This window comes from Rhagoletis zephyria, unplaced genomic scaffold (assembly GCF_001687245.7).
Source record: "Rhagoletis zephyria isolate East Lansing unplaced genomic scaffold, Rhagoletis_zephyria_1.1 Rzeph_scaffold_02463, whole genome shotgun sequence".
NCBI classification, from domain to species: domain Eukaryota; kingdom Metazoa; phylum Arthropoda; class Insecta; order Diptera; family Tephritidae; genus Rhagoletis; species Rhagoletis zephyria.
In genome coordinates, this window is record NW_016159547.1 from 1 (window position 1) to 14,254 (window position 14,254).

At 41.1% G+C, this 14,254-nt stretch overlaps 1 protein-coding gene across 1 annotated transcript in view; it reads left to right on the forward strand.

Annotated features, from left to right (window-relative positions):
- The first annotated feature begins 4,830 nt into the window (after nucleotides 1–4,830).
- LOC108366946 (uncharacterized) overlaps nucleotides 4,831–14,254 on the forward strand; it is a 44,513-nt gene continuing 35,089 nt past the window's right edge. The window contains exons 1-11 of the mRNA XM_017621438.1: nucleotides 4,831–6,621; nucleotides 6,687–6,773; nucleotides 6,816–6,994; nucleotides 7,288–7,449; nucleotides 7,646–7,785; nucleotides 7,942–7,985; nucleotides 8,062–8,199; nucleotides 8,282–8,688; nucleotides 8,852–9,168; nucleotides 9,243–9,687; nucleotides 14,057–14,081. Of these exons, the coding sequence (XP_017476927.1) occupies nucleotides 5,761–6,621; nucleotides 6,687–6,773; nucleotides 6,816–6,994; nucleotides 7,288–7,449; nucleotides 7,646–7,785; nucleotides 7,942–7,985; nucleotides 8,062–8,199; nucleotides 8,282–8,688; nucleotides 8,852–9,168; nucleotides 9,243–9,687; nucleotides 14,057–14,081 (2,805 nt within the window). The 5' untranslated portion in view covers nucleotides 4,831–5,760. The remainder of the gene's footprint in view (nucleotides 6,622–6,686; nucleotides 6,774–6,815; nucleotides 6,995–7,287; nucleotides 7,450–7,645; nucleotides 7,786–7,941; nucleotides 7,986–8,061; nucleotides 8,200–8,281; nucleotides 8,689–8,851; nucleotides 9,169–9,242; nucleotides 9,688–14,056; nucleotides 14,082–14,254) is intronic.

Genomic DNA, 14,254 nt, shown 5'->3' on the forward strand with positions numbered 1-14,254 from the left:
AGGCTAGCTGACAACGTGCATCTAGAGATGAAGGACAGAGTTCTGATCCCCACGACTCCGAAGGCGAAGGTATGGATCCAGTATGGGGTGAAGCCAGAGGACGCCCTGCTCTTGTTGTAGGCACAAAACTCAAATATATCGACACGGTATTGGAAGGTAGTTCACGTAGCTAAGTCGACGGAGGAGGGCCAGAGCTACATCCTCCAAATAGCCAAGAGGCGGAAGGAAGCGTAAATCTGCGGTTAAAAAATCTTAACAATAAAGACGACAACGCAAACACGCTTGAAGAAGAGAAGTTGAGAAAGATCTAGGTCTAGATATCTGGACTGACCTTAAGAAAGCGGAAGATGAAGCTAAAAATGGCGATGGGACCATGGAAGCAGCGAGGGAGATGAGGAACGATAAATAAACCGGCATATTATGTAGGCTTCGAACGAACTCCAGGAGCCTAGGCTTGCGGCTGGCAAGAAGGTCTCTGTACTTAATTCACCGACATTCATTCTTATTCAGCTTATATTAAACCAAGGCCCTTATTATGAGTTGCACTCGATTTTCGATCTTCGCTGGTTATCGAAGGTGAAATTCGTGTTGTGAGCTATACCAACGTGTCGAAATTTTCGTTGAGTATCGAATTTTCTGTCGAACAGAATTTTGCTTTCGATAGTTTAGCAAAGTGTTAGAAAATTGTGAAAAATTTGCTAATAGAACGTAAACCAATATTAACCAAAAACGCGATTTTAAAGCCATTGAGATGTCAGTAATATTTAAAAAAAAATTAATAACTTTTATAAACAAAAAATGTATGGCCAAATAAAAAATAATAATGGAAAGAAAACACCATCACTCTCAACTGTTTAAAATATGAGCAGAATCGGTATTACCAATCGCGAGAAAACAATTAAAATCTAAACAATTTCGAAAAATGTTAATAGCTATAACAAAATGAAAAAAATAATTCGAATCTCGGAAAATTGTGAAACTTGTATTTTTCTTTTATCGTTATGAAGCATAAAAATATAACTGCACAGAAAAAGCTCGACCTTTGAAAAAATTGTGACCCACTTCACAAATTTTTACTCATATATCAATTTTTAATAAATATTGATGAATTCCTTTGTCACACTGCCAAAAAAAATCTGAAAGTCCGGTTAATAAACAATATAAATTCAAGGCCGTATTTAAGAAAAGTTTCCGTACTTCGACAATTTTTATGCAATTGCAATAAATTTGCTATCAGGTTTTCTAAAAATAGATTTGGATAGTACTACTTATTTTGAAATTGTGGAAATTGTCGATGGTCAAAATTTAAAAAGTTAAGAGAAATATATATTTTTTTACCCGATAAAAAATCCCAATAAGCCAAGTCCGACAATAGATTATTATATGCCATTTCAAAGACCTACATATCCTCTTCCCAGACCATATTCGATCATTGAATCGAATCAAAAACAGTCATTCATAAACTCATAAATCTACAAAATTGTATTTTCTGACCTAAATCGAGAGGTCGTGACCTCTAAATGATCTTTAAAAAATCTATAAAAACAGGCAGTAATATGTCTCATAAAACGAATAAAGTTTAGGGTAGGGTCTTGAAATTTCCAAAAAAAAAATTCGAGGGGCATCCTAATGTACTCTGAGGGAAAAAATTCATAGTAAAAATTAATACTTTATATTAAATTATTGTTTAAAAATAATATTGTCATACAAAAAAAAGGTATGAAGCCTTCGGGAAAAAGATAACCCGGGCCCTCTGCAACACCACGGGAATGTGGGCCAGTGCTAGACTGCCCCTCATAATATCCGCAAGCAGCAGTGGACAGATGCCATCCACCTCGGTGGCCTTGTACCGTTCGAAGCAGTCCAACGCCTACTGCACTGATTGCCGGCTTATAAGGATTTTAGCCAGTTTCCAGTTCGATGGGGGATGGCCTGTACGCACGGAACACGGCATCCCCGGAGATTGGAATGGCATCCGGGTGGTGGGCCGACAGTAGGGCGAGTTCACTTTTCTGCTCAGTTTTTGAAAAAGTCCCATTAGGAACTGGTCCCTTTTTTGGCTCTGGCTAAGGCTTTATGAGGCCTAGCAGCTGCAAGAGTCGATGCGATGTTCTCACAAAAGGTGCTAAAGCTGCTATGCTAAGCCTTTCTAATCTGTTTATTATATTTTGCCAGACTGACTGAGCACTCCTCCCACCACCCTGTGCGCTTTTCGCTAATGAAAAGTGTGCGCACTTCTTTTCTAAGTACTGAGAGTTTCTGTGACCAGGCCTTACCTTTTGGCCTTGTCACGGGACAGGTAGAAGTAAAGCCATCTAAAATAGTGCCGTTCCACTTGTTGATCCTGTCTTCTGACTGTTGTGCCTCTAACCTGGTCCAACCTAGGTACTTCTTCGTATTTACCCTAGTCTGTTTTTCTGGGGTTTCTCATGGGATAACCTGTCCGAACTTCAGCTCCCAGTGCAAATCGGATAAGCCTATGATCCGACAGTGAGGGCTCCACCACTGAGGGTCAGACGGCTGGCTAACCTGTTGCTGAGAGTGATGCCGAGTATTTCCTCTCTGACCGTAGTAGTGAATGTAGGTTCATTGCCCACATTGTGATTCCACAAGGTCTTCGCTAGTTAACTATACATTCCAAAAGGCACTCACCCCTACGATTTGTGCCCTAGCTGCCCCACGCAACGCAGCAAAGATTAGCAGGAAGTCGTCTTCTGCAACAGAATCCTTATATCTGCTGTACCTCAAGAGGTGGCACGTTGGCGTTGTCCCCCGGAAAGAAGGCTGCGGCCAGGACCACCTCCATCTTCAGAGTAGACTGGACTGTTGCCAGATCCGGTGTAAGAAACTCTATGAATAAATTCAAAATTCAAATGTCAGAAGTTAATATTATTCTTCAGCTCTACACACGCTCTGAGCCTCTCTCAGCAGAGGTCCCAAATTACCTTGTCATTCTTATGGTTGAGGCCCCTCACCTGGCCTCTGTAAGTCCACCGTTCCGGTATTAGTGAATTCACAGGTTTACCACTGCTTGCAATAACCGCCGAAGCGGCTACCGCGTGATGCAGGTTGACCTGGGCTACTGCTAGCTCTGTTGAGCTCATAATTGAAGCTCTTCGTCAATATCCGAGAGCCGCCCTAGCTTCTTGAGTTCGAGCCTGCCAATATCTGCTGACGTGGTGCGCACGTAGTCGACCCGGTTGGTAGTGGCACTTGGCCCGAGTGCACTTACAGAAGCTGGTACCTTTAAGAGCATCGGAATAGCTGGGCTCCTGAGTGCTTCATTCATGTGGCTGAAGCTAGCCCGCAAACCTATCCAGGCCCCTATACTCTGTCGAAGGAAGTGGGTGCCCCCGCTGCCGTTTGGAGGACGGTGTCTCGGGTGGTGTAAGTTGGCAGCTGCTTCGTTTTAATGTGCCCGTTGATGTTGCTGTTTTGTTGCCAATTGGCGGCGCGGGTCTCTGCTGCTGCTGCCCGTTTCTCTGCCTTTCGGCAGGTGCGGGTAGCTGTCGCCTCAGCGTTTGCGCTGTTGTTGTTGTTGTTGTTGTAGCGGCTAAAAAACCCCGCCCAGGACGGTTGGTATCTCAGTCGTTGTCGTCAGCGTTTGCGCTCTTCTCGCTCGCTTTCCTCTTGCTCAACCTCTTGACTGACGTCCGCCATGGCGCGGGCTTCATTCGGCTTCTTTCCTTGCTGCAGGTACCGAAGATACCACTTGACACACGAACCGCCAAGGCCAGCTCGCTGGTGGTCAGAAAGGGCCCCCGGTTAAGCCACGGATGCGGTCTGCACCTACGGATTCGTTTCTTGCTTTCTTGCATCTGCCACACGGACTTATACGATGCTGATGAGGTCCGAATGGGGACCTGCGGTGCCTGCTGCTAGAACGGTGCTTGTTGCTTGAGCGATGCCTGTTCTCCGAGCGATGCCAACCCTCAGATCGGCGTCGGCTCTCGGAGGAGTCAAGACTCCCAGAACGACGCCGGCTTGCTGATCAGTGCCTGCTTGCTGAGCGGTGCCTGTTCTTAGGGCTCCCCGTCTCTACTCCCTTTGAGCCGTTAGACCGGTGCTACTCCCGATCCACGCCGCCATTGCTAGTGCCTGACTTCTCATTTTCTCTGGCGTGTTGCTGCTGCTTTTGCAGTTGTTTCCGATAGTCACTAGCGCTACGTTTGACTGCTGTTTTTGTTGATGTAGTTGATGTTGTTTTGTTGTGTTCATCTTGTGTGTACGACTGGCTGCTCGAAGATGCGAGCTCAGCAGTCATATAAGTTGTAGGGTATCTCATCTGGTCCAGCGCGCCAACGCCTCATGTCATAGTAAGGCCACCGTTACTCCTCGATGCCCGGTGTCGAACAGGCGCCATTATAATTCAGCCGGTTTATTGCCACCTGTCTGCAAACCGTCCTACGGGAACGGAGTCGCATCACACCCTGGATTCCCGATAGGTCATAAGAATAGTATAAAAAAATGCATTATAAGAGAGCTTAAAGCCGAGTTTTTGGAACCGACACTTTGGCGCAATAGTTAAATCAATTGGTATGCGATGAGTTGTGTCATTGCCGTGGAAGGGCTAATAGTTTCAATAACGTTGAAACGCTTAAAGTCAAGATTGTTCAGCATACTTGTAAGCGCAGTAATTATCGCATAGCCCTGCGATAAATTTTGTCGTTGGCGTGGAAATAGGGCCGTAAGTGTATTGGTACATAAAAAAAAATTAAATTGGTAAATTATTTTTCAAAGATTTCGGTAGAAAAGTTGTGAGGCGAGTGGCAACCGTATACATAAGATAATGGAATATTTTCTGAATTTATTTTGAAGACCTTTAATTTGTTTGTACAGTACTGGTGCGAAATAATGCAACTCTGCTCAAAACAAAGTTTGCAGCAACACTAACGGACGACGATAAACGACGAATAGAGAACGAAGCACAGAACGAGGAAATTTCACACATCCGAGGAAAAAGGGAAAATTAAACAATAGGAAGTTTTGTAAGTGCATAAACTGATCAAAATATTAGAATATAATAAGTTTTACATCAGTCGAAACATATACAATTAAAAAAACATATAGTGCTGAAGTGCAAGGATCATTTGAAAATTTGATGGGAAGTGAACTCGCTCTGTGCAACTGAGGTTTTAGGCAGCGGCGGCCGAGTGAAAGTGTCGCGGAAATTCTGGGCTTCGTCTGCCCGCCCTGCTTTGCGCTGTTTTTATGCGCTTTTAACGGCCTCTGCTACTGAACACAAATTTGCAGCGAACGATTTTGTAAGCACAGAAAATGAAAAATGCAAATAGCGGATGAAGTGCATAGAAAATAACAGAAAAGTGTACAAAAAAGGCAAGTGCTTTTGTGGAAAATTTGTATGGTGGAGAATACGGAAATTAAGGCGAATACCAACCGAACAAGTTAACGAGCAATTGGCGCGTGCGAACAAACTTTAACTAATCAAATAATTTTATTTTACCCTGAATAACGCCGTTGTATTGTATCAGAAACGAAGTTCTGTGTATAAACATTTGTATTGAATAAGAATTGTATTAATCTAGTTGGAAACAGACAGCTATTAAGGAGGCCAATTAAATGCGCCGACGTCCGTTGCATTCATCCCATCGTGGAGATTACAAGTGTGAGGGCGTAAGGTCGACACCATCATTGTAGATGCCGCGGCTATTGTAGCGTCATCAATTCAATTGAAATTAAACTGTGCTGGTGCAGTTGTATTGCAACTGCAGCAAAAGTACAATTCTAGCAGGATAACTGATGGAAGCACGAAAGGCAAAAGAGCTACGAGTGCGAGTGCGACGTATCAAAGTGAACTCTTCCACCTGCAGCCCAACCACTGCCCCGATTGCTTATGGCACTTCAACGTCAAGCCAGCCAACAGCTATTGACGGAATGGAAACAGAAGCTCCTTCAACCAGCAAAAGTACGGTAGTGCCCTCAAACAGTTCCTCGCCATCAACATCCGATGGTGATGATTTCGCTACCGTGCATTTTAAGCTGGCAGCCGCGTTGGAGGCTGCCGCCGCACATGCAACTGGCAGCGGGCCGGGTGCTCACCTACTCGACTGGCAAAGTATGAAATCGGCACTCATCGCTGAGGCAAACTCAACGTTAAAACTCAAGAGATCTAGCGAACAGAAGTCGGATGATGATGGGGCCGAACCACGTGACTCCGATGCGGAACCCTTAGATTCTTTAGCCGCTGAAACGCAATTGGGCGGCGTGCTATTAAAACCGCGGCAAGATAGTGACAGCAGCAGTACAAGTTCCAGTGACGAGGACGACGATGTGCCTGAGATATTGCTGGTTTCACCAGAACCACATGCAGACACTATGGATGCGGATCGTTCAATGTTATTGTCGAAACTACCGTTTTCCGATCCGGGAGTTTCCGTGCTGGATGATAAAAACCCAACGGCAGCATTATCGAAGATACTCTCCTTACCGCCATTTGATCCGCATGCACCACATTTACAGGTGCAGCTGATTATCAAAAATGTTGTTTCTCTCGCGCAGTTGAGCCAACGAGAAGACAATGTTATTGAGTTGGACATTAAGAAGAGCCTTATTGCGGAGTTTGCTATCAGCAAAAAACATCGCACACTCAGTCCATTTATGGTATGATGAACATAATACTTAATTGTTAATATTTAAAAATTAATTGGTTGCAACTATTACTATAGGATGTATCAAACATACATGTAAAACATAGTAACGATGAGTTCTTTACATTTTGCTCATGCAAAAATTGTCTGAAGTATCGTGAAATTGTNAAATATTTAAAAATTAATTGGTTGCAACTATTACTATAGGATGTATCAAACATACATGTAAAACATAGTAACGATGAATTCTTTACATTTTGCTCATGCAAAAATTGTCTGAAGTATCGTGAAATTGTTATACATATTATGGTAGAGCAATTCAAAACGGCGCATATGGTGGTCATGTTGCTGGATGTTCTAATTAAGGCGTACGGGCCAATGCTAAAGTAAGTGCATGCTTTGCTGCTTTAAAGACCTTCGAACGTTCTAATAGATATGTTTTAAAATCAAATACCAAAATCTATAAGATCAGTTTTTTAGTTAAATACGTACATACATATATGTTTTATATTCGTAGAAACAGGACCGCTTACAATAAGTTTGAAAAACTATTGGACGCCAACAAAGAGATCTATTGGATAGCTTGTGGCTTTGNCATATGTTTTAAAATCAAATACCAAAATCTATAAGATCAGTTTTTAGTTAAAAACGTACATACATATATGTTTTATATTCGTAGAAACAGGACCGCTTACAATAAGTTTGAAAAACTATTGGACGCCAACAAAGAGATCTATTGGATAGCTTGTGGCTTTGTCTATAATAAAAAGGCTGAACATATGGATTTCATATATGACGACTCGCTATCAGACAATATGATTTTCGTACTATTTAGTTCCATGTAAGTAAAATGTCGTTGTTTGTTAATCTCTCAAATGAATACACGTTTCTTACTGTACTATTATTTCTTAATTATTTCAGTCTTATGGTGAACAATCCTTTATTGTTGCTGCAAATATTAGCCTNCTGTCGTTGTTTGTTAATATCTCAAATGAATACACGTTTCTTACTGTACTATTATTTCTTAATTCTTTCAGTCTTATGGTGAACAATCCTTTATTGTTGCTGCAAATATTAGCCTTTCACGTCGAGTGCATCGTTAAAGCATACGCGGAAGGCTTCATAGAAATTGTGGAACCTGACAACAATAAAATACCCGCAGAGGAAATGCTAACTTGTATGTTCATGTACATATGCCTGCCCAAAACCAGAAACTAATATTTTTTTTTTTTTACATTTTTGCAGATATTTTGGACGGGTATGNTCTTGTATGTTCATGTACATATGCCTGTCCAAAATCGGAAACTATTTATTTTTTTTTACATTTTTGCAGATATTTTGGACGGGTATGATGATTTATGCCGTATATCAGAACAGATTTCTTGTTATTTGTTTGCATTTGAGAATGATTTTCTCCGCAAATTTAACTTAACNATGCCGTATATCAGAACAGATTTCATGTTATTTGTTTGCATTTGAGAATGATTTTCTCCGCAAATTTAACTTAACATGGACACTGCTGTGTCAGCGTCTATATCAGCTTCATGTTTACTCTACTCTCACCGACACTATGCTGGCCTGTATCATAACTGTAAGTGCTTAACACCACGAGTTTTCAATTGTTTGCTTATTAGTTTTATTGTGCTATTGATTTTTTCCTTCCAACACTTTAGCTGAAAGAGGATGAACTAACATCGCGCCATGCCGCACTTATAAAAAAATATATTCAATTCGATGACAAAATGACATGCGTTGAAAAGCGTTATACAGATGATATTTGGAACGAACTCAACAAATTTAATATGTCTGAAACGGAACGCAAGCGTCGAAAGTGTCTACTTAATGTGCATCACATATTCGATACTGTCGTGCAGGACGCAATCGCTTTCTCGTTGCAGGAATTCGATGATGACAATGATTTCTATGATTTTCAATGCCTAGAAAATCGGCGCCTTGCCTGGCAAAATATAATGGCATACACGAAGATGAAATGGCCAGATGGATTTTTTAAGCCGCCTAATACATTGGTTTGCGAAGATAAGTGCAAGAAATGCAATGTGCTGTTGGAGTACCACCAAGAGTGAGCAAAGGGGCGATTTTGTGGATATTTTACAGATTATTTGAATAATGACAAAAATGTGTGGGGGTTTCATTATATATTTTTAAAATTTTTCGAAAGTATACTTTTTTTTTAATTTTGAAGAAAAAATTATTTTTAAGCATTTAAATTTACGACTTAATAGGAACTGCAAATGCATAACGTGTTCTATCGCTGGAGGCCCACTGACACCTCGACGATATTCGGATCAAATCTGCTACAAGTGTATGGCACAAGCCCTAATCGAAAAAGAAGTTAATCTATACGAATCTAAAATTATAAATGCTTGCACAAGTGATGACTTTTTGACATATATAAAAACACGCGGCAAGCGAAAGGGTACGCTAGAAGAGTTGGGCGAAGAAGTTTGTGCTACCTTGCCAGCCATTAAGGGAAAAGTTGATGACACAATCGAGTTGGGTCAATATCATGTGGCATGGGCTGTTTTTCAACACTTTAATAGTAAGTTCTGAAAACAATTGTAAAATATTATCGCAATGATTTTAAATATGTATACACACAATTTGGTTTTGCAGATCGAAAACGTTATAAACATGCAACTATTGATGAAAAATATTTTTGCAAAGATTGCACGAGTCCGGCCTGTCTGTTAGCTCGCAAAATACTCAACAACGAAGTAGCGCATACTCTTTCTCTACATTTGGTGCAATACTATCAGCAGCTATCAATGAGTATCGAAGAACTTCGTGCTATACTGCCAAACATTATGTTCTACAATCGAAAAATGATTGCTTTCAACATTGGTTTTGATTTGACCGATGTACATGATCTTGTAGTAAAGATCTACTGGACATTCATTATTTCACTTTATGCGAGATATTTCATGGAGTTCGATCTTAAGTGTCCATTGAATTTAAACTACTTTGAGTTGTCAAACAATGACATAAAGCTTTGCATGGATCAACTAGAAGGCAGCAAGGACGATACTAAATTCGTAAAATTTTTGGACAAAATTAAGAGGTGAGGACATGAAGGCATGATAATGGTTGGATTTAATCTTTATATTATTAAGTTTCACCATTTTTATTAAGCTTGAGGCCGTTTTCTATGAAAAATTGTGGGGGAAAAATAGTTTTATAAATTATTTATTTATATTATTAAAAGGTAATTTTTGTTTTATTTAAAACTATTTTCTAAATTTACTTAAACAGCAAAATATTTTAAAGATTCGACTGACGCTCTGTGATTTTGCTGTATGAGCAGATTTCGCGGTGCGTTGAGATTTGTTGGGGAACTTCCAACAAATTTATTTATTGATTTATTTAGAGTCTATGATTAGTACAATCTTACAGACTAGAATAACAAAAAAAAAAACTTAATAAACTGTAACATTAAGAGTAACATGTACACAAGGTTGTCTTAACGGTATCGCTTTATTTTAAATGATGCCAACATTCTTACTACGACTAAACAGGGGTGTATTTTTTAGTCTTGTTAGTCAACTTGTTTTTTATTATATTCCATTTATACTATGTTACAAAATTTAAAGACTATTTTGGCGTTTGAAAACTTTAAGGTACTGGGCTGATATAAATGATTTTTTTTTTAAGGGACGTTTATAAAATTTTAATTAAAAATATAAAATGTATTATTATTACTAGCAGACCCGGCGAACTTCCTCCCGCCTAAAATTTATTTCTTTATTCAAAAATTTGGTGCAATGTTTTCACCACAATTCACGTTCATGTTGGGTTTTGTGGTCGTCAGAAAGGATATCCTGCATTGCCCTCTTAAATAACCTAACGAAAGCGTTATGTCTGTAAAGAAGTTCTTGCGACAACAATGATCCGGTTCAATGTTGAATCGTCCATGAATCTGTATAGAAAAGGTGGTGGCAATTTCAAAATGGCAGAACATCATTGGTCCACAGAAATCCAATATACATACATATACATTCTACAAGTTTTCAATCCAAGAATATTCTAGAAATGGGCGTGGCTTTATTAAAACCAAAGGTCTTAAATTTAGACTTCATTGTGGATTTCGCCAGAATATCTATATGGATTGAAAAAGTTATGGAACAAATGTTGTTAACGAAGCGATATTCTGTCGAAATCCGTAATAAAATGTGCGTTTTGCTAACTTTAGTCCTGCAATTGCCACGCCCATATCTAGGGGTTTGTCGCCTTACAGAAAAATCTTTCAGTACAAATATAATTTCTGGATAGGTATTCTATCGGAATCCGCAATAAAATTTTACTGTTTGCAAAAACTCGATGTTTAACACCTTACTACATATATCTCATCATAAGTTTTCGAAAATAAATTACTAAAAATTTTTGATTCTCACAAAATAAACCATCTCGTCATAAAGAAAAATATTTTAAAACTAGTTCTTAAAAAACCCCTCATTTTTTGGAACCACGTGTTTTATAGAGAATTAAACAAGGATTACGATGGTATAATTTTGAATCCCTAATTTACTGGCCTTCACTACGCAAATCAACTTCAAAAAGTTCAGCTGTTAATTGTTAAGTTAGCTTTAGGACAATCTTGACCATCTTATATATAGTTAAGCCCGTTTCTTTAGCTTTAAAACGACGTGAAGATGAAGTCTCTACGATGAGCATATAACGATTTGAAGAAGTACATGATTAGTCAGAATCACGAAAAAATGCAAATTTTGACAGATCATATCTCATATCTCCGAAGAAAAAAAGATTTAAAAAATTTTCTTCGAACACGTGTTAGCTTATTTTATGTATAGAACCCATAAAAAAAATTTGAAGCCAATTGAAAGAGTGGCACCAAATTTGGTGTCCGATATGAAAAAAATGTCATATACGGTTTTGCATTTTGTTGATACGCGGTTTTGTACTTTAAAGACGATAAACAATTCTCAAAAATCATCGCGAATTTTTAGACATTTAAAATTTGCACATTATTATATAGTAGTGTAGGTCTGTGAATGCCGTTTATGGCCTGCCGGCTTGCTGTCGGGTCCAGAGGTTGCTTTATGAACCTCTGGACTTTTTCCGTCAATTCGTATATTGGCCAAGTCCGTGACACCCTACTAAGAATTGCTTACAGAGCATTTTGTTATGCACCATAATACGGTGTTTACCTCTAGCGATTTTACAGGCAGTTTCAAAGGTTATTAGTTGAATCAAAAGTTTGTTGCCATCAACTTCATTACAAGCAACTAGTTGAAATACCGTTCACACCAGGTATTGTTGGTTTCAACTAAAAGTTGCCTATAAAATAAACACCGTTTAACGGGAAGCATTTGAGCCTTGTCATGTAGATGATGTTGTGGCGACAACAGAAGGCATCCGGTCGCTGTCCGGAGTGCCGTGTTTTGGCAAGTCTGTAGCTTCGTCCACTGTGTCCTACTAGTCCCCGGCGACCACACAGACGATGCGTAGTTTAGAACCGGCCGGCCTTGTATGCTATCAGCAAGGTTTCTTTGTTGTTGTTGTTGTAACAGCATACAAATTCCCCAAAGTTTTTGGGGAGTGTAGCTGGAGTGACAGTCCTTGGCCAGATATAAATCTGGGTCGTTCCGGTTACGTAAACCCGACTGTCGGGTCTTTGTCTTTGCCCCTGGTACTGCCGGCTAGCGTCTTGAGGACCTTGTTGCGGCTCTGTACTTTATTGACAATTGCGGTTGTGTGCGCCGAAATGGAGAGCAGACTATCGAAAGTTACTCCGAGAATTTTCGTGTTATTCATCTTGGAATTTGTACGCCATCGACGTTAACTCCCAGCTGTAGTCTGACCTCCTTCGTCCAGGTGGTAAATGGGTTTCCGAGGATTTTGTAGTAGGCAGGGTTAGGCTCCTTGCAGTAGAGAAGCGAAAAAGTTCAGAGAGGTAACCGTTTACTTTCGATCATAAGTCATTATCGAGCAGTCGATAGCATAAGAGACAGTCGCGACTCCCCTTGGTGGTTGCGGGAGCTTTGATATGTAAAAGTTAAACAGCCGAGGAGAAAGGACGCTACCCTATGGAACCCCGTGTTTAATTCTCCTCGGATTGCTGGTTTTGTCTCAAAAAATGACTGATGACTGATGCCGACCACTCAGATAATTCACTAACTACCTTTTGAGTCCCTGTGGGATAGAGGAAGCCTCTATGTCCTCCGTGATGTACGAGCGTAGCAAAGCCTATAGTTTTTTGGCTATAGGGAAAATGGAAGTTATCGGACGATAAGACGCTCCCTTATTGGCCGGTTTCCCCGGTTTGAGCATTAGGATTAGTCTCCCAATTTTCCAGGTGTCTGGAATGATAAGAGTGACCATGGACAGGTTGAGGGCCTTGGTAAGGTAATCTACCGCCGACGGGTACCTGAACCTCACCACTGGTGAAAGCAAGAGGGGCACTAGGTGTTGGCAGTTTCTACGGCCTTCTGGTCACTCGACGTTCGGCTTTGTCTGCCGAAGAATGCAGCGTAAACTGTCGGCTAAAGTAGATCGCGCATCGCACCGGGTCCGACGAGGCGCCGTAGCCGAAAGAGATTTCATCTCCTTCGTCACGCTTCGTCGGGCTGGAAAATGACCTCATGGTTGACCAAAACTTGCTTACATCAGAGGGGAAGTTAAAAGTCTCCAGATGCTTTACCACTTCTTCCGATTATGTACGGTCACTAGTTTCTGACTCCGGATTGAAACCCCTAATGCGAGGATTTCCGGGATCGGTCTGACGAAGGTTATCATGCTCATCAGTAAGGACAGCCGCTTCGGCAGGGAGATTCTGACGGGGGCTCGAAATACACCCGGATGAGATAAAGCGGGCTGCAGCGGGGACAACAGGGAGGCAGAGAAAGTTCTTTCAGTAACTCCGCGAAGCCGTTCCAATCAGCTTTCGAAAAGTTTATATAGTTTCGGTGTTCCGCGGAAGCAAAGACAGCAGGTTTATCAATCGAGATGACTGGGCAGATGGTCTGATGCTAAGGACAGCTTAGGTCGCCATGTTATAATGTTTATCAGGTGAACACTTGCGATTTTTGCGTCAGGTGAGATGCGGCGGCCGCCCATAATCCTCGAGGGTGCGTCAGCGTTCATTGTGCAGAATGTCGAATCGTCTGTCTGCTCAGTCAAGTAAAACCACCAACTATCACACGGTTTTCACCTCTGAGGAGTACACCTGTTTCAGGGTGATATCCCGCCGGGCAGCTAGGATGGTATTAATGCGGTCGACGTCTGCCTTGATAGACGATACCGCACGATGTGATGCGTGATGAGCGCTAGGCCACCACCATTATCTCGCTCGCGATCGCGACGGTGCACTTTGTATCCGGCGCAATTAAGCAGCGTTCAATCGCTGTGCAACTTCGTCTCTTGGACCACAGATATTAATATTCCATGCCGACCCATAAAAACTTACTCTGTAGTCCAGTTGAATTGCAAAATCTTCATGTAACTAGGGTGGCAGTGAGGTGTGTTATCTCTCTGCTATTTGCTGTGTTTGCTGCTGTGGAGGGTGCTGCACTGTGGTGGTGGTGGGAGGCGTTGCAGTAGGGACTTGCGATCGAGCAGTACAGAAAGGGCCCTCGAAGTTCCTCGTCCAGTCACGCGAGGTGCGCAGTCCT